Source organism: Cynocephalus volans, chromosome 2, assembly GCF_027409185.1.
Source record: "Cynocephalus volans isolate mCynVol1 chromosome 2, mCynVol1.pri, whole genome shotgun sequence".
In the NCBI taxonomy this organism is placed as follows: Eukaryota; Metazoa; Chordata; class Mammalia; order Dermoptera; family Cynocephalidae; genus Cynocephalus; species Cynocephalus volans.
In genome coordinates, this window is record NC_084461.1 from 180689499 (window position 1) to 180717288 (window position 27790).

The following is a 27790-nucleotide window of genomic DNA, read 5'->3' on the forward strand; positions in this document are numbered from 1 at the left end:
GCCTCAGGCAGATTCTACTCAGAGGGGAAAAAATGTCAGAGCGTTGACAGGTGCAAGGAGATCACATGATGAGTAAGGAAGCAAGGCAGGGCACGGGTGTCAGGATCCTTTTAACCACCAGCTCTCATGGGAGCTAACAGAGTGAGAACTCACTCACCCCCTCCCCCAGGGAGGACAAAATATATTTATGAGGTATCCACCCTCATGATCCAAAAACCTCCCAACACTGCTCCATAGTGGATCAGATTTCATTATGAGCTTTGGGGGGTGAAACATATCCAATCATATCCACACTGTATCAGGCACTCTGTACCAACAGGATATACTCGCACAGGGGCTGGGATGAGCCATTTCCTGTTATCTCAATGTAGCAAGCACAGAAGACCTCCTGAGTATAGATGGACCATTCTGTGGCTGCTTTATGCTGATTATGCTCACAAAGACAGAGGTCAGAGTGAGGACCGATGAAGACAGGAAAGCCATTATGAGGAAGCTTTGACTCATTCCCGTCATGTGGAAGACACATGTTCTGTCTCTGCAGTTCCCAGATGAGTCTCCTTCCTTCTTTCCTCACCACCCAAACCTGAGTCTCCCAAGTGTGTTCTGCCCCACCTGCCCCGCCACAACCCAGGACTTTTGAGTGAAAGTGCGTCATGGCTTACTCATCTGTCCACATCGAGAGCTGGTGGTTCTCTTTCTCTCACTTCCTCTTGTGTCCTCCCTGGTCACTGTAAAGACAAAAGCAGAGAACACATTAGGATCATTGACCTCCATCCATGGATCAAGGTGGGAGAGTGTCTGTGTGTGGCGTCAGGACACCCAGGGATAGAATATTCTGTTTAAAGCCATGGATCTCAGTAAGGACGTACTGCTGCCTTAGGGTGTTTTGGACAATTTTCAGAAGTGATTTTTTTTGTAAGAAATAGGAAGTACTTCTGGCATTTAGTGGGCAGAAGTAAGAGGTGCTAAATGTCCCACCATGTCTATGGCAGTCCCGTACTACAAAGAATGGTCCTATGTCCTTCACAACTTTTAAATGTCCCACCAAACTAGGGGAAAAGCTGTAATGTTGTGCACTATAGCTTAATGCACAGAACACTGAATTTTTCAGGAATGCAAAGTCAGGGTGAGTCAAGGAATATATTGTTTGTGTTTGTACAGATGTCCGTACTGTTTGAACTCATGTTATGAGTGAAGCATTACCAGGGTGAGGATCACAGAATGGCAGGGAGACAAGGAGCCCAAGAAGAAGATGCGAAGGATCAAATCCTGTCTTCCTTCTTCAACTTGAAAGTCTCCTAATTTTCCGCAGTGGAAGAGCCTAAAGGGAACAACTGTCAAATCAGTCATATGCTTTGTAGGGTCACAAAATCGAGCATGGAAGGGTAGGTTTGGAGCTCAGAGATAGTAATTGCCTTCCACGTTTGTTTTTTAAATGCACTGATATGCACGCCGCCTGTATCCCATTTCTGCAAAGCAGAATTCAGTAGTCGTTGGTATCCTATGCTAACACACTTTCTTGTGATTACTCTAAATGTGCTGAGAAAGACTATATCCTGGGTTCTGCAAGAGTTTCAAAGGTCATAATAAGGAATGGATGTCTGAGCCAAATAGAAAGCATGCATCAACTTTATCTTCACTTTTGCTGCTTGTTCAGTGTCAAGAACATTTTATGATCCCAAAGAAAAGAAAAAGACCCACATTCAGTACTTGACAGAAGTGGGCTGTGGTTTTTGTTTCCAAGGAGTATTAAAAGTTATTTAGGGAAAGTTTCAGCAAAGAGGGGAAAAAAATTCAACAGCTGGAAGCAGAAGAAAAATCAGTTTATTTAGAGATTTGTTTTGAGGTTCTCAATTTCCCTCTTTATTGATATTTTTGTCCATACATGTGTGTGTCTGTGTGCATGTGCGTGCAAGTGTGTGTGTGAGATTAATGGTGCTGCAGTCCCAGAAACAGAAGAGTGAGTCCACATGTGCACGATTAATTTGCCAATTCACTAGCCTGATTTGTGAACACAGCACCGGTGTATTTTCCTTCATTCTCCTCAGGGATGAGGAAGAAGGGAGAAAATGGACTAAAAAATACCCAAGGAAGAGTTATCTCTGACACCTTCTCAGTCTCACTCCCCAAGAGCCTTGGCTGTTCTAGACCTGGCTTGTTTCCACTTCCATTCCATTCCATGAAAAGAGAGATACAGACAGACAGAGAGACAGAGAGAGAGCAACCTTGATGCACAGACTTTATCACCTACATGGAGGGACAGGGAGTTATGACTCATGGTGCTCAGAAGACCAGTTATTTCTCTGTATTTTTTAATGTTGTTTGAATTAACTTACTCTCATTTACAAATAGAAACTTGCCAAAGGATCTGGGTTGCTGTCAGCATTTTTCCTCCCATTCCCCACTATCAGTACAAATGCTGTTGTCCCTGGAATCTTTCTGTCTTGAAAAAATGGGCAGGGAGACTGCACTGCAGTGGCTCGGGGAGGAAAAAGGGCATGAAGTAATGGAATGAGCAAGGGCATTGGGGTCAGGAAACCTGCATTCAAATCCTGAATCTGCAACTTAGTAGCTGAGCCACCTTGGGAAACCTAGGTAATTCCTTATGGCTACTGGAGTTTCAGTTTCCTCTGGCAGGCAGTTCTCCAACCTGGGATTCCGAGTTTGGAACCTGATTGGACTGCTGACTCTCTCCTTATTGTGATGACCATTTTTTCAGGGGTTGCAAATTCAAGTCCGGTGACAAGACAGTAGGGAATGCTGGGAAACTCGGTGAACTGGAGACCCTTAAGAACAGAGATGTGTGGGAGCTGGCTTGTACCAGCTAGCAAAAACCATGTCTGCACATCTCTTCCCAGCTCTGCATTCAATGGCTTTATGTTGGCAGCATGAAATCAGGAGTAGTTTTCCCCCACACAATTGGTTGTTAAACATTTACAAGCGCACCATTACCTAGGGACAGTCACTTCTCAGCTGCTCATTGCCTTAAGGGATGTAACTGAGTTTTAACAGATTTTCAAGAGAAATACATATTTTTTAATGTGAAATATCACTCCTCTATGATCCTGAGTTTGCTAACCTTGCCCTACATCCAGAGAATGACACACACTCCTGGGCTAGATGCAAGGAAGCTGCACAAGGCTGTTTGTTGGAGGCTCTGCTTGGATAAACTGGTTGGTTCTTGGTCGTGTAGAACTTAGATCCATGTCATCTGACTTCCCGACCATGATCCTTTCCCCTGTCACTCTCAGCCTTTCTATGAGAGTCGAACCTAGGATTTGACCCTGGGCATTTGAATTCAATTTAATTTAGGTTATTTTAAAAATAAATTTATTTGGGTTTAATTGACATATATTAATTGTACATATTTATAAGGCACAGAGTTATATTCCAATGCATGTACATAATGGGATGATCAAATCAGGGCAATTAGCATATCCATCATTGAAAAAATCATTTCTTTATAATGAGAGCATTTGAGCTCTTCTCTTCTAGCCATTTGAGAACATCCAATAAATTATTGTTAATTATAGATTCCTAGCATTACTATAAACTATCAGAATTTATTTTCCCTATCTGTAATTTTGTATCCAATAACCAACATCTCCTTATCCCTACCCTTTCCCAGCCTCTAGTAACCACAATTCTACTCTCTACTTCTATAAGCTCAACTTTCTTTTAGCTCCCACATATGAGTGATTACATACAGTATTTAACTTTCTGTGCCTGACTTATTCCATTTAACATAATGTCATCCAAGAAGACATTTAAGTTAAATTTTAAGTTGACCTTATTGTTTACATAAAACAAAAGTTTCTGTCAAAGTGAGTTTTAGAAGATTGTTTACTTGACTAATAATACTTTTGAAATGAGAAGAACTCTAAAGGACTTATATTGAAAGAACCAGCAAAGTGGCTTTTTCGAGTTGCTTAGGTTAGTTGCCTCATCTGTAAGGTACGGGCAATACTTTCACTCATCCCTCTATTAATTCATTTGACATATAATTGTGAGGGCTTATTATATGTCAAGCATTGCTGGAAGATAGCATTGGGCTAGATGATTTCTTAAAGTACTTCATCCTCTGAGATATAGGACAGAAAGATTTGAATGCTCACTGTCACCCTTGGCTGACTCCACTGCAACAGTCAGCCATAAAAATCCTCAGTTTGGATTCTATAAACTGACTTTAGATCATCATAAGGCAACCCATTGCCATTCAGATGCCCTCCAATTCTTTCTCCAATTTGCTATGGTCACCTTGACCTTTAATGACTTCATTAAAGTGGGCTTGACTCCCACTTTCAATGGAATGCAACATCTATCCTTTCCAATATCTTTCAGATTTATGCCACAGTGGGATTGAGCATAGAAAGAAGTTTCCTAAACTGCATATGGTTGAGAATTCCTATTTACATTTATTTCCAGATGGACTGGATGGGGTCATCTGAAGGTTGACATCCAAAACCATACACCCATGTGAATGGCATTTGATGTTGACTGTTACCTGGAAGACCCAAGGGAGCTGTATATTAGAGGGTCTACATGTGGCCTCTCCATCTGATCTGGGCTTCTTGTGACATAGCAGCTAGATTTTGAAAGGGGGAATCTGAAGGGCTAGTGTTTCAGAAAACATAGGTGTGTCTAACAGTATAATGTATACCAAAATGAGAAGGTATCCTGGGACCAAAGAATGAAGCAGGCAAGTTCATAAGGTTTACAAAGAGTTTACTATTATTATTGGTGGATAGTTACTTACAGGGAATGGATCAGGCAGACTATTGATCCTGGTGCTGCACAGCTGCTTTCTTGGTAACCCCAGGAGGGTCTGGCAGTGGGGCAGGGGGGAGAAGTTAAAGTTTATAATGTACTTAGAGACAAAAGGAGCTATGACAAAAAGAGAAAGGCTGCAGAAGTGAAAGTTTCCCAGGCACCTCATAGCCTCCTGTTGCTTGTCCTTGGGGTTGCTGGCATCATGCCCCTTATCTTATGCAAGCATAGCATTCTGCTCCTTTTCCTTCCTCAGTTGCTAAGCAACCTGTGCAGGGGAAAGATTGTAACTATTGAAGCCAGAGCTCCGAAGTCCATGAGGATGGAGTAAATTCTGACCAGCATTTCAAAAAGGTGGAAGCTGTAACATTTTTTATGACCTGGTACCAGAAATCTCAGAGGATCACTTTTGTCACATTCTATAGGTCAAGCAGATCACTAATGCCAGCCCAGATCCAAGGAGAGGGGACTAGACTCAACCTTTTTAGTGGGAGTGTGGTAAGATCACTTTGGAGAAGAACGTGAGAAGATAGAGAGATTGTTGTGACCATCTTTGGAAAATATAGTCTATCACATACCTCCACCTCCCTGAGTCTCAAAGTTCTATATCCAGAAAAAAAAAAAATAGGCCATAACACCAACCTCACGGAACTGCTGGGAAGAGAAAATGGAGATAGTGAGAGTAAAATGCTGCTTTAGCTTACTCTAAGACCCACTTCTCAGTGTGTACCTTAGAGAAACAAGCATGTGTGCACAAGGATGTATGTACAAGGACATTGGAAACTGCGTGGTTTGGAAAAGCAAAATATGAGAAAATGTCCAATTTACAGAGTTCCCTCATCTATGTAATGGAGATAGTCATAAAAGCTGTGCCTTAGGGTAGTCATGGGGCTTAAATGAATACATTTAGAAGAAGTGCTTAGAATAATGATTCTCAACTGGGGTGATTTTGCTGCCCAGGGTTTTCTGGCAATGTCTGGAGATATTTTAGGTTGTCACAATTGGGGAGGGGGAACTACTGGCATCTAGTGGGAAGAGACAAGAGATCCCATTAAACATGCTACAGTGCACTAGACAGTCTCCTGCAGTAAAGTATTATCCAGCCCAAAATGTAGATAGAGCTGAGGCTGAGAGTCTCTGTCCTTGAATAGGGGCTGGCATGTGGCAAGAGCTGCTTGGGTTGGTTGTTATTAAAATTATTTCCAATCAGAGTGCTAGTTAGTGACTATGAGAAGACAACTGTGATCTTATGACACAGGCCACATGGAGGATAATTTTGAGAACAAAGAAAAAAGAACATTCACTGAATGCGTTATTCCTTCTGAGCTCTGAAAGGACAGAAAATCGAGATATGGTGTGAAAGTGTTCTGTTTTTATTTTAAAATAACAGAGCTTTGAGGGAATTTATATTTACAATTTTAGAGAAAAATAGTCTATCTGGTATAAACGATTCCAAAGACACCAGAATACTCTTGTCCCATGTCATAAATAAGGGGTCCATTGTGATAGACACAGGCAGATGTTTTTTCCAGAAAGGGCTCTTCCTCAGCCTCAAGGAATAATGATAGCAGACAGCCTCCAGCTGTTAGTACTGTGGAGTCCCTCTGTTTCGAGCTAATTCATGCTCTTTTTGTAGTAACCCCAACTGATAACTAAGTAAGACAGTGACACGAGAGTCTGGCCATTTTCACCAAAGTGGGACTTCTCCACTGGGCATCCAGTCTTTGCTCTGACCACTCAATTGAGCTGACAAAAATGTTATCATGTCTTCATCTCAATCCCAGAGCTCCCCCTGCCCATCTTGTGTCCTTCTCTTTTTACCTTTGCAGACGTTACTGTCTAATGAAACTCTTTTCTCAGCATCTGCTTCCTGGAGAGTTCCCCAATCATACTGTATCATGTGAGGAATGACAGCGGGCTCTGCAGCCAGAATGGCCTGGACTCAAATCCCAGATCCCACACGACCTGCTTGTGGGTTCTTGAGCAAGCCACCTAATCTCCTTGTGCCTAGTTTCCTCATCTGTTCAATGGGTATTGTAATAATTCCAGTCTTGTTGGGTTACTGATGGAATCCGACAAGTCAATGCATCTGAGCACTTGGGAAGGTTGCAAACAGATATAAGTCCTCAGTGCTCACTTTAATCATCACTAATATTATGATATGATATGATATGATATTATGATATGATATGAAGTGCCCATTCTTGGAAATCCCTGCCAGCCTCCCCTCCATTCAGGCTGGCAATTTTCTCCTGAAATAGGGAAACAATCTCTAGGGATTGAATAGATGATTGTATTCATCTGTATAATTGACTGTATAGTTTGCTAGAGTTGTCATAGCAAAACACCAAAGACCAGGTTGCTTAAACAACAGAAATGTATTGTCTCACAGCTCTAGAGGTTGAAATTCCAAGATCAAAGTGTCAACAGATCTGGTTTCTCCTAAGGACTCTCCCACTGACTTGCAGATGGTCACCTTCTTGCTGTGTCCTCACATGGTTTGTTCTCTGTTCATACCCATCCCTGGTGTCTCTCTCTGTGTCTTAATCTCTTCTTTTCATAAGCACACCAGATATATTGGATTAGGTCCCACTCCGGCGATGTCATTTTAACTTAATCACCCCTTTAGAGACTTTGCTGTAGTTTGAATGTCCCCCCAATCTCATGTTGGAACTCAACCCCCAATATGGTGGTAGAAGGTAGAGCCTTAAAGAGGTGATTAGATTGTAAGGATTGTGCCCTTGTGAACAGATTAATCCATTCATGGAGTAATGGGTTGATGTTTAATGGTTGTCATGGGTGTGGTTCTGATGGCTTTATAGGGAGAACAAGGGAGCAGGTTAGCTCTCTCTTGCTCAGGCCATTCTTGCCGTGTGATATCCTGGTTGCCACAGGACCCTGTAGAGAGTTCCCACCCAGAAAAAGCCCTCACCAGGTATACTCCACAAACTATGGACTTCCCAACCTCCCAAACTGCAAGAAATAAATTTAATTTCTTCATAAATTACCCAGTTTTAGGTGTTCTATTATAAGCAACAGAACCTGGACGAATACAGACCCTGTCTCCAAATACAGTCACATTCTGACGTACTAAGGGTTAGGACTTCAATGTATGAATTTTAAGGGGACAGGATTCGGCCCATAATGGGGTCACTTGATGCCCAACTTGACTTCATTCCCTCTGCATGCAGAGAGTGTCCACTGACCTGGAGCACTGGCCCCAGGCCCATCCATGGCAGGCCGCTGCTCCCTGCTGTAGCTCTTCTTCATCTGGTGTGTTCATTTAAAACTTGCTCATCTCTTGGCAGAAAAGTGTTTCTCATATGTTAACAACACTGCTGATTTAGGTAAAATTGTTACCCAATAAATTAGCCTGGTGTAATGAGCTAAAGTTCTCTCTGATGAATCAGCCTAGTGTAGCATTTCCTCATGGCTACAAGACATTGAGTTTCAATTTTCTCACCTGGAAAATAGAGTGACAGTACCAATCTCATAAACTTATTGTGAGGATTGAGTAGAAGTAAGTATTAGCGTTCAGCACACAGTACCTTACATGTAGCAAGAAATGAATATCAGCCACTCTTCTCATTACCACTATAATTAATGTTATCATTTTAGTCCAAGATAGAGACAAATCACCAAAAGGTACTACCTAGCATGAGAATTTAATGCAAGCATTCCTATAGGATATCTACTTCTGCCAAGTTTGAGGAGAATAAAAGACAGAATTCCAATATCCTTAGCTTTAGCTCTTGGATTAAAAAAGAAAACAGAAAAATATTAAAACATTAATTTTACTACAATGTTGGTGATATTTAAGTAAGATTTATATTCATAAAGAATTTAAACAGAAAAGAAGGAAATTACATTAAATTCACATAAGTGCCAGATTATGCACACCAGAGTCAGAAATATTGACTATATACCCATAACAGAACAGTGCAACTGGCTGAAAATGGATTATGAAAGAGGTTCGAGTTTTAATAGATCATCCCTTCAAACCATCTGCATTGTAAAGTGGTAGTTAATAAATTATTTGACATGTACAGATTGTCATATTTTAACGAGAAGTAATGAACAGGTCTTGTCGTTCACCTAGACCATTACATTTCTTCAGTGCATCTCCTAGAGGGAGAGTTTGTAATATTGAGCAATCTAATGTGATGGCTAGGGAGATGGGGGCAAGGATGGGTGTTGGAATACTGGAAGGAGAAGTTCTTCCCCATCTGGCTCTTACAGAAGCTCATCTCATCTTGTCTTCCCAGCTCAGGATATGGTTGGGGCCCAGGTTGCCCTTGGGGAACTAGGCTTGTGTCTTGACTGAAGATCAAGCCAGCTAAGCTAAGGTTTCCAGAGCCTAGGTGAGCTTTGGGAGGGTTCCAAGAGCCTAGGTGAGCCCAGGTAAGGTTTCCAGAGCCTAGGTGAGCCCAGGAAAGGTTCCCAGAGCAGAACCTGAAGTGGACATTCATGTGCACTTGGCTTCTGGAGGGAAGACTCAGCAGACACTGTGATGGAGTGAAGGATGCAAGATAGAGCAGAGGAAGAGGTGGGACAAGATAACATATGAGTTTCCTGCGGCTGTGTAACAAATTTCTACAACCTTAGTGACTTAACATAACAGATACATCCTCCCCACAGTGCTGGGGGCCAGAAGTCTGGAATCATGGAATCAAATCTCTTGCTGGAGGCCCCAGGGGAGAACCTGTTCCCTGCTTCTTGTAGCTCTCATGGCTGCTGGCATTTGGCTTGGGGCCACATCACTGCAGGGTCTGCTTCTGTCCTCACCTTCTCCTCTTCTGTCTGTGCCAAATTTCCCTCTGCCTCTCTCTTATAAGGACACTGTGAGTGCACAGGGGACCTCCTCAATAATCCAGGGTAATCACATCTTGAGACCTTAATTATATCTACAAAGATGCTTTTTCCATATGAGGTAACATTTACAAGTTCCAGGGATTTGGACCTGATATCTTTGGGGGCATTTTTGAGCCAGCTACAGCTGAGATGCAGAAGTCTTGCCTCTGCTAAATTCTGCTTTCCCCCTTTCAGGGAGCTCTGGAACATATCATGGAGGTTGTCTTGATATGTGCCTATGCGGTCAGTGTTTAGGTACAGGCTGCCCCAAAGTGGGAGGTAGATGTGGGAAGAATTCTCCAGGCACTTTGGGAAAGTTCTTGCAGGAAATGTGAAGATGTGAGCTGTCAACCACAAGCATCCATCCACAGCAACTGGGAAGCGTGTGCACCAGCTCTGTTAGGAAGACTGGTCAGGACACCACCGGCATCTGCCATGCCAGGCAGCTTGTGCTCAGACACCATCTTTCCCATCACTAGAGCTGCTTGTCTCCTGGGGGCCCTTGAGAGGAATAGCAAATGCATGGATAATTGGGGATAGATGAAGTTCCCTACTCCATGGGTTAACAGGAGTACACGCATCAAACAGCAAAGAAAAATCAGCTCCTCAACTGCAGGCTTTTGAACCACATTCTCTATGGCTCTTTTTTCTCATCTGATAGATGTAGAGTTGGTCAAGATGATCTCAACGTTCTTTTACGCTCTAATAGTCTAAAATTTTGTACTGACAGCCTAAATTAATACAACCTGAAGCAAATTAAACAAAAAAGGACACGTATGGGCCCCTAGACCCATGAGTCCTAGGGGACTTCCTTCAGGCACAGCTGGATCCAGACACTTAAGTAATGTCATCACGACTTGGTGTTTTTCCATCAATCTATTACTGTTCCTGGTGGGATTTGATCTCAGTCAGGCTCTCCGCATGGAGCTTTCTGACAACTCCAGGGTCACATCTAACCAGCTTAACAGCACCTGTGAAAATAAATACCTCTTTCCCAATGCCTTTAGTTAAAGTCCCAGTAAGGCTCTCATTGGCCAGGCTTGGGCCACTTGCTCATTCTTAAAGCAATCACTGTGGCTAGTGAGATGTGCTGTTCTGATTGGCCAGGCTTGAGCCACTCTTGGGGACAGAGGCTCAGCCTCAGCAGAGTCATGAGGGTAATTCCCCCAGAAGAGGGCAGCATGCTGTTATGAAGAGAATGAGAAATGAGTGCTGGATAGACCAGCCAGCACATGCGCACGATGACCTTCTGAACCCCGAGTGATCAGCAGAGCTGTGAGGAATCCTATGTGGGGGAGGGGGTGTGCACACTGGAGCAGTCTGTCCCAGAGCAGGCACTAGCAAGTATGTTGCCTATGGATATTCCTAAATGATAATAAAACTAACAAGCAGCTGGTCCACAGCTCATCATCCCATGCGCCAACTTTTCTAAGCAAAATTGTTGATAAAATACTCCTTCCTGCCGGGGCAGAGCATGCCCACCCCTCCCCACCTTGGCGCCTCCTTGACATGCTGCATCAAAGCTGGTGTCTCCTGTCAGAGACATATCTTAGTCCTTTAATCAGGAATTGTCTGATTGCACATCACAGAAACCTGTGAAAACTGATGTGAGCAAAAAAAGGGGAAATGTTTGGGCAGATACAGGAGGCTCTGAAGGAATCTAAGAGCAGGAAGTGAAGTTGGGCCCAGAGGGATTAGAGGTGGGAACTGGGTGGTCATCAGAGAAAGGCAGTGTCTTCTCCTCCTGTCCCCCGACTGCTTCCTTGCTCTCTCCTCCCCTCTCACTCACTGTTTCTCTCTCTCTCTGTCTCTCTTCTTCTCTCTCTCTCTCTTTGCCTTTCTCTCTCTCCCTCTCTTTCTCTCTCCCTTTTTCACTCCTATCAAGCAGCTATTATATCTGTGTCTTTCTCCAGACTGGCCTTTTAAGCTCCATGTCCACATAGCCCCAGCCTCCTATCTTCTCCCATCACAAGGACCTGGTATGGGTTGGTGTGAGTCTTTGCACCAATTCCAGATTCCTGAAAGACAGAATCCCATGCTCAGCTTCGGTCAGCTGTTCATCCCTGCCCAGTCCCCCAGGCTGTGTGCAGCTTGCAGAGCCTGCCCCTGGGTGGAGGTGAGGAGCTTGGGGCAGGAAGGTGTCTTCTCACTGAAACTGGGACAGAAGATGGTTTGGGTAAATCATTGGTGACCCTGCCTGGCACAGAATTTCTCAAACACCTTCTCCAGAACCCAGAGCGGTATTTTTGTACTCCCACCCTCTTTCTGCTTCGTCTACACAGGTTTGAACATATTTGGTATCAACAAGAAACAGAAAGAACTATCCAGGTGGCCACAGCCATAACTTGTAGCCACCCCAGCTGATCACAGCTGACGCCTGCTAGGCTGGGGTCCCCTCCACAGAGAGAGGCAACAGGCAGGGACTCTGTAGTACCTTTGATTTGAAATCATGGGATTCCAACAGTGGTTACTGGTGGGTGGCGGGGTATGGGCAGGAAATGCGTGGGAAAAGATATAGGTCAGAGGATACAAAGTAGCAGATATACACCATGAACAAATCTAGAGATCTAATGTGCAAAGTGAGGACTGTAGGTAATAGAACTGTACCATCTACAGGATTCATGCTGAGTAGAATTTAGCTGCTCTTGCCACACACACACATGCAAGAAATGCGTAACTGTGAGATGATGGATATGTTAATTTGCTTCACTGCAGTAACCTTTTTAGTATCTATATGTATCTCATAACATCTTGTTGTATATCTCAAATATACCCAATAGAATGTATTTTTTTAATTTTTTTAATTTAAAGTTAAATTTTAAAAAGCAAGTGATTCATGTGTGTGTGTCATGTCCAAAAACTGGCAAGCACATAGGCTCAATAAAACCCCTTTTATTTACTACCAAAGTCTTTCCCCCATGAGACCTCAATCTTTGTATTCTGCTCAAATCCTCCCCCAGCTTCTCCCAAACCCTCCTCCAAGGTGAATCTTGTGAGGCTGTGTCAGTCCTCCCTGATTTTTATTTACTTCGTTGGCATACAAATTTAATCATTGGAAAGCCATTAACATTAGGAGGGGGACATCTCATAACTTGGATGTTCGGAAGTGATGTGTATGCAGCCTGATTGTAACAGAGGCCTCTGCCCCACAGGACAGACCCCAATTACATTCTTGGCTCATTTTGTATTAGCAAAAATTAGAATCTTCATAGCCACCGCCTCATTATCTTATCTGTCTTCATCCATCTTATTCACCCAGACCTCACCTATCAAATCCATTAATTTGGTGCATTCTGTTTTTATTAATACAGCGATCAGAATGTGTTCCATGCATGTTGCAGCAGTCAGGATAAGCTCAGTGTAAGTGAAGTATTGAATAAGCCAAAATCTCAATGACTTAAAATAGAAAGGTGTAAAACAGTACTTTAAATTGTTTGTGGAAAAAGCAGAATTAAAAGATAATACGAATCTTTCCATGAACGTTTTGAGGTACACTCATATATCTTTACTCCCTGTCCACAGTGGCTTTGCAGGAGGCTCTGTCTATCACAGACACTAAGACCCCAGGCTGATGAGCAGCCACTACCTCAAACACTGACAACCACCACGTTCAAGGAAAGGCAAACTCTGGGCAGTACGTCTTCGAAAATTAAATGTTCCAGCAAGGAGATGACATCTATCTCTCCTGTTCACATCACATTGGCCCACACGGTCACATCCTCACCCAACAACAAATGAACTAGAAGGACCAGCCTAACATGGGCCTGAAGAAGAACCAGAACTCATTAGCAAACAGTTCTGCTGACTGTCTTGGTACACAGGTCCTCCACCCGAATATATTGCTTGTCTTTATTACCTGACCTAAACAGCACCACACACACACACACACACACACACACACACACACACACACACACACACACACACACACACACACACACACACACACACACACACACACACACACACACACACACACACACACACACACACACACACACACACCCCTGCCCTGCACCACACTGCAGTTTGGAGTCCTAGGCACAGACTGCCTCAATTTTATCAATATCTACTTCCCACTTTTTCTTATTACCTCAAAGAATAAACATTCAGTTTTTTAAAAAAAGTCTGAGTTTTACACTCACAGCTATGCCTAGTACAGCCAGGCATCCACTTCACTCAGTGGAGAGGAGCATGTTGGTGGCTAGCTTTCCCAAAGGGAGCACACGGATGGTTTTCTTAGAACACCTGGTTTGGCAAGAGGGCCCAGAGTTAAATTCATGAAAGAGCTTGTTTCTCTGAAAATGAGCCTTATCAGTCATTCGTTTCAATATTTTCTTTCTTCCTCCCTCCCTCCCTCCCTTCCTTCCTTCCTCCCTACTTCTCTTTATCTCTGTCTGTTTCCTTCTTTCTCTCTTTTTTTCTCTGTTTTTCTCTCTCTATCCCCCATCTCTCTTCCTGTTCTCTCTCTTTCTTTTGCTCAAGAAGCCTGATTGTCTGTGGCAATTCAGCCTGAGCTAGAAATAGAAGACTTGAAAGGGGGAAAGGTTCAGAAAGCCTCAGATTAAAGACTTCCTGGCCCCTGAAGCAGGGAGAGCAGTGGCCAGGCCACGAAGTATAATAAAACCTCTGGAGCTTGTTCCATTTGACTTTCAATCAGATTTAAGTTCTTTGGCTATTGGCAACTCATAAATGGATCTGGGCCCACATTTCTATTCAGAGTTATCGATTACCCTCAGCCGAGGCCGAGCCTTGCAACAACCCCTCCTGTGCATTTCATCTCTGTGTGCCTCAGTGCGAAGACGAAAGGGACCTGCATTGGAAATGCATTTTATGATGTTTGAGCAATGTAGTAATTTCTGCTTTGCTTTTCTTCACACCCCTTCAAGCGCTAAAGGGAAGTTTTCATCCATTTACAAAGACAGACTGCAGGAGAGCTGTCAGGCAGGAAGGACCCACCTGCCGTGGAGAGGAAGGCAGCAGGATGCCCACTGGGGCTGAATTCAGTCTTTGCCACTTTCCAGCTTCATGTCCTTGGGAAAGTTGCAATATCTCCAGGCCTCAGGTTCATTCATCATGGTGAAAAGAGGATGACAATAGTGCCTGCCTCCCAGGGCTTCTGTGAGCGCTAGATGAGATGATACTTGCAACATGTTCAGCTGCCAACCCTGGCGTCTATTAGGTCCTCAGTAAATGGGGGTTCCTGGCTCCGCCCATCCCATCTCCAAGCTTAACCAGCAATGCCCGTGGAAGGAGAACACTTTTGTGGCTCTGCAGTTCATGCTCCTCTCCTCTCTGGATAAGTTTCCTACGGCTGCTGTAAAAAAACTACCACAAACTCAGTGGCTTTGTAAAACAATAAACACTTATCCATTCTCCCATCGTTCTGAAGGCCAGAGTCTGAAATCAGGTTCGCTGTTGGCAGGCTGCACTCCCTCCGAAGGCTATAGGAGAGAATCCGCATCCCTGTATTTCCCAGCTTCCAGAGTCACCTTTTCTCCTACATCAGCCCTTCTACAAAGCTGGCAGCAAAGCAGCTTCTGTGGTCACAGCACCTTTTTCTGCAGCCATAGTTGAATCTCCTTCTGCCTCCCTCTTCTAAGGACAGTGGCATTACATTTGCGGCCCACCCAAATTATCTAAAATAATCTCCTCATCTCAGGATGTTTAATTTAATTATTTACAATAGTCAAGACATAGAAACAAATTAGGTGCCCATCAATGGATGAATGGATAAAGAAAATGTGGTATATGTTTACAATGGAATACTATTCAGCCTTTAACAAAAGGGAAATCCTGCCATTTGTGACAACATGGATGAACTTGGAGGACATTATGCAATGTGAAATAAGCCAGGCACGGAAAGACAAATACCGCATGATCTCACTTATATGTGGAATCTAGAAAAGGCAAACTCATAAAAACAGAGAGTAGAATGGTGGCTGCCAGGGGCTGGTGGTAGGGGAAATGGAGAGATATTGGTCAAAGGACTCAAAATTTCAGTTATATAGGTTAAATACCTTTCGGGGATATAATATACAGCATAACTATATTTAATAACACTGGATCATACACTTGAAATTTTCCAGGAGAGTAGATCTTAAATCTTCTCACCACACATGCACACACACATGACTATGGGAGGTGGCGGATATGGGAACTAACGTGATTGCAATAATCATTTCACAATATACATGCATACCGAAACGTCATGTTGTACACCTTAAATATTTTCAATTTTATTCATCAATTACTTATTTGCCAATAAAGCTGGTGGGAGGGATCTTTACTTTAGCCACATCTACAAATTCCTTTTGACAAATAAGTTAACATGTACAGGTTTCAGGGATTAGGATGTGAATCTTTAGGGGCCATTATTCAGCCTACTGTGTCCCCCCCCCCGCAAAGACTTACCCCAACTCTTGTTTGGGAAAAAACCCAAAGGATGCATAGTTCTTCCCTGGAAAGCTGGAAGACAAAGGCCAGACAAGGTTGGTTCTTCTCGTGAATATTGGTGGAAAGAAGCATCCTGTGTATGGGCAGTAGTTGAGGATGTGGGCTCTGGAGCCATCCTCCCAGGGCTGAGTGGCAGAGGATCATAGGCAGACTCCTTCACTCTCAGGTTCTTCTTCTGGAATGTGGGACTAACAGGAGTGCCTGGAATTGTGGTTGTTTCAAGGATGAAATGAGTTCACATGTTTGAATTCTCTGGAAAGCAGAGCCTAAGACATGCACTTAAGAGCAGGGGTTTATTTGGGGGGTGTTCCCTGGATGCAGAGTGAGGTGGGCAGAAGACAGGACACATGGAAGGAAGAGAGACCACTAGGAGACATTGATGGAGCTAGCTAGCTTGAAGAGCAATGTGGGAGAAATTCCACGGAAACCCTCAAAGGATCCCTGCAGAGTGCACTTCAGAGTCCACCCCACAACCGAGAGGGAAAGTGGGCTGCACATAATTGATTGAGGAAGTTCTCAGGATACACCTGTATGGGGGTGAAGAAAGTAGGGTGGGGAAAAGAGAGAACTACACAGGATCCCAGGAGGTTTCAGGTGCAGCGTAGCCAGGTCCCATGAGAAGATCTGGATGACAAACTATACCACACAGTTTGCTTCTCCTTGAGGCAGAGGTTGGCTTTTGTACCCCACCAGTTAGTCACGAGGTGGAGAAGTGCAATGGGCGGTATATAACTCCCAGGTAACTGTGAGGGAGACAGCTCCTCTCACCTAAAGGTGATCTTCTAGAGAAGATGCAGCATAAGTTTTTAGCAGCTCACCTGCAGCACTTGGGAGGTGAGTCTACCAAACCAGGTAAGCGGACCCCAGGAAATGTTGCTCCAATGGCATCTATCATAACAGCATCTTCTATGATGAAAAGCATCAACCAATATCTCTCTGCACTAGGATTTACACTTCACAGTAGTTACCCCAAAATAGCCATGGTATTTTCTATCCCTCTTCCTCATGCTATCCTTAAAATAAGATGAAAGCTCACCTGCCTCCCCATTTCTTTTTCCCCTCTCCACAGGTTTCTGACAGATGTGACTACGTCTTTGTTAATGGGAAAGAAATGAAAGGCAAGGTTAACGTGGTGGTCAACTTCACCTACCAGCACCTCAACAGTCCTCTGGAGATGACAGTGTGGGTGCCCCGGCTCCCACTGCAGATTGAGGTCTCAGATGCTGAGCTCAACCAGATCAAGGGCTGGAGAGTGCCTATCATCACCAACAAAAGGTAGTTGTGTTCATCAGACTCCATGACAGAAACCCACATCAAATGTGTTTAGGCTAAGAAGGAAATGTGCAGGGTGGTTAATTTCAGACATGACTGGATCCGGGGATTCTCATGATACCTTAAGGACTGAGTCTCTCTACATCTGTCAGCTCTGATTTGCTCTGTGATGGCTTTATCCTCTATCAAGCTTTTCTCATGAGGTTTCAGACTTTCATCCTATCTTCTCTGCAACTCCAGCAGAAATTGCATACTCTCTATCCCACTTTTCCCAATAAATGTCCAGGATTTAAGCCTGATCTTCACTTGGGTTGTGTGTCCATCCTTGATCTAGTTACTGCAGGCAAGTGGATAGAATACACTGAGTGGCTGGCTAGGCTTCAGCCACAATCTCCCAGAGCTGGAGCCAGAGGAGCAGAGAAAGAGTTCAATCCTGCCGGAATCAATGGATCAATAGCAGGAGAAGGGAGGATTGATGCTGCAAAGGATCAAACAACAGATGTCCACTGGAGATACATCTGAACAGATCCTGCCTGACCTGAGCTGCTTCTCCATGCCCCCAGCCCAGCAGCTCTGAGCTCCTTTCACCTTATTGAAATGAGGTCTAAAGCTTGTCAACTATGTTCCTGGTCCATTTCTCTGATTATATTTGATAGAGTTATGGAGTTTTCATCATCCACCTTCAGGAAACCCAATGATTACCATGTAAGGAGAGTTCTAGAAGCTCAGGCTCTCCATAGATATTGTCATCTCAAAGAAACCCAAGAATGAGGATTCCTCCCTTAAAGACACATGGAATACCAAAGTAAGCATATGCAGAATTAGACAAGGAAATATTCCTGGAGTCAGTGTACTCAGCAGGGGGCATAGAATGGGTACTTATCTGAGAGATAATTGTTCTATTCCTTCCCTTGTGTCAACCTAAATAACAAACAGAGAGAAGCTCTCTAAAAATATTGAGTTTAATCATGAATGAGTGGGGAATTTGCAAATCTGGGATATGAAGGCTATGATAGATTACAGGCATATCCAGGGAAGCAAAGAATGGTGATTTTTAAAGATGAAACGCAGAGTACACACAATGTGTTTTGAAACAAAGTGAACATTGGTTACAGGGGCTTGTTGCAGGGGTTGACATTAATTCATTAGGACAGTGTTTTGGGCAAGTGTTTTTGTGCATCCAGCTACCTGTTCTTGTAACTTGTGTAGCAAGCTGCAGTTTGGAAAGTCCTTGGCAAAACTTATTACAGGCATGCTCATATGTGCATACGAGCCCTTCACAGTCTTTGTAATAGTCCTTACCATGGGCAATTGTGCATGAGGGCCCTCCCTTCTCAGCCTCCTGACACTATTTTGTTTGGGTTTGGCACAAGTGGCTCCATCTGGATATTGACCACACTCACAGAAGTCTCCTCCTTTAGTCCTTGTGACCCCTGAGAGAGGCAGTACTTCAAGGATGAAGGCTGTGGGTCCCCTGTACAATTGAAAGATGGTTTCAGCAGTAATCCTTGTCTTAATCACTGGGGTGTCCGGTGTTGAGCTGGGAGGGTGGGTTAAGGAGCTACATTTGTTCCTGCAGAGGGGAGAAACTGTAGGGAAAAGCTTACCATGGAGCTGGTCAGGTCTGATCGTGGCACCTCCCAGATGCTGTCACAGCTGTTTGGTTCAGATCCAAGAACAGAGCCAGTCTGAGAGGTGAGCAGCTGTTGTTCCAATGGAGACTAGGACAGAACCGTTCTCCTCCACACCGTCCTGGCACTTTCTACCATTCTTATCCCATTTTACCTTACTGTGGGTTAGAGACCCACCTCCTTTGTGTGCTGTTTATAGGGCTATGCCAGCCATCCATAGCCATATCATATTAGTTATCTATTGCTGTACATAACTTAGTGGCCTATCCCCAAACTCAGTGGTTCAAAAATTATCCTAATACTTAGTGTGGCTTAAAAGAACAACTTGTATTATCTCACAGTTTCTATGGACCAGGAATCCAGGCGTGGCTTAGCTGGGTCCTCTGAGCTGGGTCTCTGACAGGCTGCAACACAATTGGAAGTGGGGCTGGGGTCTCCTCTCAAGGCTCATGGGGGGTGGGACCTATACCCAGGCTCACTCCTGTGGTTGCTGGCGGGTCTCCATTCCTCAGAGGCTGTTGGCCAGAGGCCACTCTCTCCATTTATAGCCAGGTGGATGTCACCACAGGGCAGCTCACAACAGGGCATCTGGCTTCATCAGAGCGACCGGGTGAGAAGGACCAAGGAAAGAGAACACAGCAAGGCAGAAGTCACAGTCTTTTAAAATATAACCCTGAAAGTGACCATCCGATAATTTTTGCTATCATCTTTACATTGGAAGAAAGACACTAGGTTCAGCCACACTAAAGGGGAGAGGATTATACTGAGTAAACATCAGGAGGTGGGGGATCTTCGGGAACATCTTAAACTCTGCATGCCACCCCAGTCCATTCTGATGGACAAGTCCTCATGCCATACCAGTGGTTAAATGCTCTGGATATCACCTCTGTGTGTTTGTCTGAGCTGTAAACCACACTCAGCTTTGCAGCCCCCGCTGGGCTTCACTCACAGCCCCAAACAGTCGGTCCAACAAATAAGTGTCTGCTAACCTGAACTGACTCTTTGACAGACCAGCCCGGGACAGCGAGGAAGAGGAGGACGATGAGAGGAGGGGCCGGGGCTGCACCCTGCAGTACCAGCACGCCATGGTGCGGGTCTTGACCCAGTTTGTGGCTGAGGCGGCTGGCCCTGGGGGACACCTGGCCCACCTGTTGGGCTCGGACTGGCAAGTGGACATCACGGAGCTGATCAATGACTTCATGCAGGTGGAGGAGCCCAGGATCGCCAAGTTGCAAGGGGGGCAGATCCTGATCGGACAGGAGCTTGGGATGACCACCATTCAGGTAAGAAATCCCCAAAGGCAAGGACTTTCTATCTTCCTGTCTCTGCTCTGCCCAGATGAAAATTCAGTTGTCACAGCTTAAAATGTTATCTATTTTTAGAGTGAGTAAGTTTAAAGAAATTTTCAAGTAAACAATATAAGTGGTATAATGATGCAACAAAAATCTTAAAATCCTTCACATACGACTTACACTTGAGAAATGCTGTACTGACTTCTCTGGTTGGTCCTATTTAAAACACCAGCCCATTATTTTCCCCTGAGCCATGGTAGGTGTTACCATCTTGGGAAATAAGCTCTAAAGGTGAGCTAACTTGAATCGTGGGCATGGCCAGCAAGCTCTTCTTGCCTGGTCACTCCACCTAAAAACTTGCCATCCCACCATGATATTGTTGCTGCTTTTAACCAAGATGCAACTTCAGGCCTGATGAGAACATGAGCATCTCAGAAATGTGCATAAACAAGGAAAAAAGTTATTATGACTCCGTTGGTCTGGTGGACACTACTCCTGGGGCCCAGGGAATGGAGTGGAGCAGCGAGCAACACTGGGGTGTTTGAAACAAACACTTTCACAAAACGTTGCTCTGGGAGCTTAATGTGGGCTTGGTCATTTATCTCCACCCTGAGAACAAAGGAAGAATTTATTCCTCAATAACTGCCCCATGTGGAAGAGAGGTGATCATCTTATCAGGCCATCTGTGAGGTTTCCAAAACAGCTGTGCATGAGGAATCCTTATAGCTGAAACTATACTGGATTAGGGAAGATTTAAAACATATCTATTCTGGAAACTTGGCTGGTATTTAAAAGAGATCATTTTATTCAAAGAGAAAAACAAATGGGTTTGGGCTATAGACTAGTAGTCACATGCACAAATGATCTCTAAAGACTGAGAAGGTAACAAGTGCAAAGCTGTGCTATCTGCTAGAAGAGAGGACATTGAATGTCCTCCTCACAAAGAAATGATTAGTTTTTGTAATGATGAATATGCTAATTACCCTGATTTGATCATCACACATTGTATACTTGTATTGATATTCAACTTTGTACTCCACAAATATGTATAATCAATATGTTAGATAGAAAGAATAGCTATGCTGTCGACCCTGACTGAATCAATGTATAGTATATTCACGTCTTGAAACAGCAAACTCCACCCCACAAATATGCACCAAAAAAAAAAAAAAAAAAGCTGAGAAGGCACCATCAGGGAAGGGAGAAGGTTGAATGTGAGCTGAAAGATGGCGGCTGATTTTCTTTTTTTTTTTTTTTTAATGACTGGTAAGGGATCTTAACCCTCGACTTGGTGTTGTCAGCACCACATTCTCCCAAGCGAGCTAACCAGCCATTCCTATATAGGGATCCGAACTCTTGGCCTTGGTGTTATCTGCACTGCACTCTCCCAAGTGAGCCAAAGGCTGGCCCAATGTTGGCCAATTTTGCTCCGAGTATTAGGAAGATGATAGGGAGTGGTGAGGACTGTGGTGCGGGCACAGGCTGCTACTCGTACCCAAAAGGTGCCAAGAAGAAATGCAAGACTAGTGTGGCCAGATGTTACTTTTCCAGAAGAGAGAAAATCTATCTTTTTAAGTAAAATCTTCTGGTTTTGATGACCATTAATTCTATTTTAAAGTAATATATATGTATATATCAAACAAAATATACCTGCCTCATAGATTTCAATGTCCACTATTGACTAAGAAGTTGAAAGACCTGAGTTCCTGCAATAAATTCATAGGCTATACTAATGATGACACCTGGAAACTGGGAAGAAAAGGAGAATTTGGAATTAACCACTCATTCCAAGTGATCATTTAAGTGCAAAGAGGAAATAACATAGAGTTCAGAGATCAGATAATATGAAGGAGGAAACAGGCAGGCTTCCTATGCATTAAAGGTGGAAGCTGTCCTGGTGGGTCATTGACTCCTGAGACACTTAGTTCTCCCCTTTTATTTGTCCCCACTGTGTCCTCCTAAGTTATCAATTCACCTGCCCACTTGATTCTGGGGACTCATATCTCAGGCTCACTCCCATTTGTATTGTTATAATGAGACCCAGAAACTAAAGATGGTATTTGGATAGAAATATTGAGCTTTGATTTCTGGGCTTCAGGAGCCATGGGAAAAATTGCTTTTTTGACATACATCCTCATAAATATCACCAAAACCTTGAAAAAAAAGTCAGAGATCAAGAAAGCAAGTGGAATATGAAACCCATTTCATCCACTGTGAACAGCCTAAGCCAGCTCTTCATAATTTGTGTAAGGGGTAAGAGGAGAGAAATGAAAAGTCATTCCACAAATGTACTTCAAAAGCAGGATTTCGTGTCCAGGGTTTTAATTGGACATAAGCCTCATTTCTCAGGTCTCTGCAGGGCAGGATGAGAAATGAGACTTTGGGATTTTGGCACCAGAGATAAAGACTCCAAACCTATGTTTATCAGAGGATGCAAGGTGTTTTTCCAAAATTAACTGAGCATCACAACTCAGCATTTCCCAAAGTGAGGTACGTGGACTCCCAGTGGCACACAGCATGAGTTAGTATGGAACCTGGGCTAGCAAGCTCCACCTTCACATTGATTTTCATGAGTGAGAGAGAAATATATAAGTATTTGACTAGTATATCAAGCCCATTGTTCTTTCGTGCAATGAAGGTTGTTTTTTTTTTTTAATCATTTAATTGAAGTAAATAATTTTAAACAAAATGTGCACTAAATAATAGAAGAGATGATCTGTGCTGTTGAAGAATCACAAAGTTAGTCCGCAGATTAATGCAAATGTTCATTTCTCCTGTCCAGAATGAGGGTAGTGTATGGCAGGAAATTCTGTTATGTAAAAACTACATTCCATGTTCACAAGCAAAACACATGTTTTAGAAGGATGCATGTTCATCCTGGCTCACGGGCTGTCCCTGGCTCATGTCCTTGCTCTGCATGCAGCATTGTTTGTGTGATTAGATGATTGCTGGGGCCACCAAAAACCTCTCCTTCTATGTTGGTTCTGCCCTCCAGATCCTGTCACCTCTGTCAGATGCCATCCTGGCTGAAAAGACCATTACCGTGCTGGATGAGAAGGTGACTATCACAGATCTCGGGGTCCAGCTGGTGACGGGGCTTTCACTCTCCCTGCAGCTCAGCCCAGGGAGCAACAGAGCCATCTTTGCCACAGCAGTGGCTCAGGAACTCCTGCAGAGGCCCAAGCAGGTATGGAGGCAGGGCTGGTGACATGCATCAGGTGGGTCCCCTGTCAGGAGGTCCAATGTGAGAATGGGGTAACAGGTCTGGGGACTGTGAAAGAGTGGAGATTATTCCACATAGTTTACAGTTTAGCTCGGGGAAGAAATAGAAGTACTGTTGGTCATGATTTTCTCTTACTTTACTTGAAACCAGTGTGTGCTAATAAAGCGTGAGTTGTGTGTGTGTGTGTGTGTGTGTATATTGTGTTTTGTATATGTATGTGTGTTGTGTGTGTGTTGTATATGTGTGTATGTGTATGCATATATAGATAGGTATGTGTGTATCTTGTGTAAGTATTGTGTGCTGTGTGTGTTTTCTGTATATTTGTGTTGCATATGTGCCCATCTGTATATGTGCATGTGTTGTGAATGTATTGTGTGTTATGTGTGCATGTGGTGTGTGTGTGTGTTTGTGTGTGGAGACAATGGTTTCCAAACAAAGGGGACTACAAATGTAGTATGTTCTCCTCCCTCTATAGAGGTGGATAAACATTATTTCTTAGAAAGAACATAGAGATTTGGGTGAGCCTTGCTTTTAAGAACCAAAGACAGTGGTCACAGGCTGTTCATTCTCTCTGCACCTGGGAAAAGAGGTTGTCCCTGTGTGGGGATGCTGGAAGGCCTCCAGCCCAGGTAGGACATTTTTCTGGCAGCTTCCCTCATCAGCCAAGGACCCTTTCCACGCAGCTCTCCCCTCAGTGGGTTGCCAGACTCAGCCTCCCTTCCTGCATCAGCTGAGGCTGTGACCGTGTTCATAGTAGAAAGTCATGAAAATCAAGCTTGCCACAGGGCACAAGAGCCCTGCCATGTGCCAGCCTGTACCAACCACTTAATGCTCCCTGGTTGAGTGTTAGTAATCCTTTAGCCCTTACATTGTGGTCTTTGTGTGTAGGATTTGGGATTAGAAAACACTTAAAAGGGGATGATCCCAGTAATAGGTATGAATTATTAGCCAAAGAAAATCTCCTTTATCTAAAGGAAGGATGCCAGCCCAGATGCAAGTTATAGATAGCAAAGGAGAAATATCTGGAGGTTTCTTTCTGTCTCTATAGGGTGATAAATTCAGGTGACCACAAGTTAGGAGTTCAGGAAGTGGTAAGGCACAGCTAGAATAAAGCCAAAGAGCTAATCTGCATCTGACATGCAGAGCTGAGCACTTGATTTGATCATCACACACTGTATACATCCTGAGATTTTCTCCATGTTTGGTTTGGATACCTCTTACTTCCTGCATGCAACTTGGCTCTGACATCACGATTTCAAGAAATTCATTGTGCATTTGAATTTCCTGCTCAGATTTCATAGCAGATTGGAAGAACCTGGTACATTAGTGTTACATTCAGTGGCTTTTGCACTTTGTCTGGGCAGAGTTTTTCACTTATCAGCTAGTCCAAGCCCATGTCTGATAGTATAAGTATTTGTTGGCTGAACTGAAGGAAGGAGAACAGGCCACTTGCCAGATTTGAGGAGACTTTCCTCTTACATCCAAAGACTAAAGATAACGGCATAAAATTTACTTCTGTCATGGTCAGGGGCCCTTTGGTTGCAAGAAAGAGAAATCCACTCACACAAGCTTAAGTAACAGGGGATGTGTCATGAGGATTAAGGGAATCTCACATAACCCAGATGTAGGAGCTTGAAGGAAATGGAAAGTCAACTGTCACCCCCTCCACTACGATTTTATCTTGGTGTAATTTAATTTTCTCTTCCTATGGATAGATGTGGTGCCCATACATTGGCTTATACATGATCCATTGTGGTGGCTCCAAAGTGGAGCTTCATTCCCCAATTTTAGATCAGCTTCCACTACTCATCTTCCTGCACCTGACTTCTTCAGTTCTGTCTTTCTTATTTCAAATTAAAAGAGAAAGAGAGAGAGAGAGAGAGGTGGCCAGCTCAGCACTGCTGAGATTAATGGCTTTAATAGCAGCTGTCTCTTTCTTTCCAGTCAACTGAAGCAGGTGGGCAGGGTCATGTGCCTCCTAGTGTTGTTCATCATTCTGGGCGTGGGCTGGAGCAGGTTCCCCAAGAGGGCAGGAGGAGCAAAGAAGCAATGGGCCTGCTGATTCACTGCCAAACATAATGACGTCTTCACTAAAACTAAAGGCTTACGTTACACTGGAGGTTATCTCCCATGGTCTGCCTGGTCTAACTATTCCTGAAGAAAGTTAGACTAAAGCAACAAAGTGAAAAAGATAAGAGATTGAAATGTGCATGAACCTTGGCCCTGGCTACTTTTGGTCTCCCAATTTCCTCCAGTTGGCTGGGGTGGAGGGAACTTTCCAACTAGAGTGCCTCTCTCTGGCTGGCTGGTTAACTCTACACCTCCAAACCAAGACTGTGTCCTCAGATGAGTGCAAACCTATTCCTGTGAACTCAGAGAAGGCAGGACCAATAAAACTAAAGCCTGCAGCTCCTCTGGGTCATCTTGTCTACATTAGGGGCTTTCATCTGTGTTGTGAGTAGTAAGTGAAGACTCAGTATTAAATCAACTTAAAAATAATGTAATAAATACTTTTCATTTAAATGTGGAACAGTTGTAAGTGATCCCACTGACCAGTAACATCTTTGACATGATATTTGTTATTGTGCAATAGTAGATCTTGAATAGCCTAAGGGCCCATCTTTCTTTTAGTGGCCCCAGGGGAAATAAAAAAAGCAAATCTTACCATGGAGTGTTTAATACTGGCCAATTTTGTTGTTTTATCTTGGCTTTACATTTTTATCTTATATCTACACCATTTCAAAGGTTTTCTTTGTTTCATAGTATTATTTTTGCCACTGTGTGTCTATTTTATGAAGACGTGGTATTGAATGAGCTTTTAGGCTCCTGTTGATTAACGTACCTATTTTCCTCTGCAGGAAGCAGCCATAAGTTGCTGGGTCCAGTTCAGCGATGGCTCAGTTACACCCTTAGATATCTATGATGGGAAAGACTTCTCCTTGATGGCCACATCCTTGGATGAGAAGGTGGTCTCTATCCACCAAGATCCCAAGTTCAAGTGGCCTATAATTGCTGCTGAAACTGAAGGACAAGGTGCTCTGGTAAGGGTTGAAATGGTGATCAGTGAATCATGCCAGAAATCTAAGCGGAAGAGTGTGCTAGCTGTTGGAACGGCAAACATCAAAGTTAAATTTGGCCAAAACGATGCTAACCACAACACCAGTGACAGCAGATACACTGGGGCAGGTGTTCACCTGGAAAATAATGTCAGTGACAGAAGGCCCAAGAAACCTTTGCAAGAATGGGGGAGTCCAGAAGGACAGTACTACAGCAGTTCTTCCATGGGACTCATGGAAGGAAGAGGCACCACAACAGATAGGTCAACCTTCCAGAAGAAGAACAGCCAGGAAAGCCTTTTAGATGATGACAACCATTTGCAGACCATGCCCATTGACCTCACCAGCTTCCCAGCCCAGGTAGATCTCCCCAGCAGCAATGGGGAAATGGATGAGAATGACCTTATGCAGGCATCCAAAGGGCTGAGTGACTTGGAAATTGGGATGTACGCTTTGTTGGGTGTCTTCTGCCTGGCCATTTTGGTCTTCTTGATAAACTGTGTGACCTTTGCGTTGAAGTACAGGCACAAACAGGTTCCCTTTGAAGAACAGGAAGGTATGAGTCACTCCCATGACTGGGTTGGGTTAAGCAATCGGACAGAACTGCTGGAGAATCACATTAACTTTGCATCCTCCCAAGATGAGCAAATCACCGCCATTGACAGGGGCATGGATTTTGAGGAGAGTAAATATCTCCTCAGCACAAACTCCCAAAAAAGCATTAATGGGCAGCTGTTCAAACCTTCAGGACTCACAATCACTGACGGGAAAGATCAGAAAAGTGAGCCCCCAACATCCCCTACCTCAAAAAGGAAAAGAGTGAAATTTACCACCTTCACCACCATCTCCTCGGATGACCCGTGCCCCACAGGGAACTCCATAGTGATGAGCAGTGAGGATGACATCAAGTGGGTCTGCCAGGATCTGGAAGCTGGGGACTGCAGAGAGCTACACGACTACATGGAAAGGTTACATGAAAATGTGTAAGCCAGATATCCACAGACATTTTTCCCACTCACCTTTCGGCCTTTAATTCTGGGATGTATGGCAATGGTGCACCTGGGGGAGAATGAAATGACGGGACAAGATAAGGATGACACTGTCCATAGAGCCCCAGAGAAGTACCCTGGCTCAGCTGGGAGGCCCTGAGTTGGCATCGATGCACACATTCCCAAGTACGATGTCTTGCTCAAAGTTCAGAGGTTTATCGTACATGGCAAAATTTTTTAAACTTGGAACAAA

General features: G+C 43.9%; 1 protein-coding gene across 1 annotated transcript in view; it reads left to right on the forward strand.

Annotated features, from left to right (window-relative positions):
• The window catches only part of TMEM132D (transmembrane protein 132D), a 706973-nt gene extending 679438 nt beyond the window's left edge, over window positions 1–27535 (forward strand). Inside the window, exons 6-9 of the mRNA XM_063088166.1 lie at window positions 17144–17349; window positions 19987–20260; window positions 23265–23456; window positions 26351–27535. Coding sequence (XP_062944236.1) covers window positions 17144–17349; window positions 19987–20260; window positions 23265–23456; window positions 26351–27535 — 1857 coding nt within the window. The remainder of the gene's footprint in view (window positions 1–17143; window positions 17350–19986; window positions 20261–23264; window positions 23457–26350) is intronic.
• The last annotated feature ends 255 nt before the right edge of the window (window positions 27536–27790 follow it).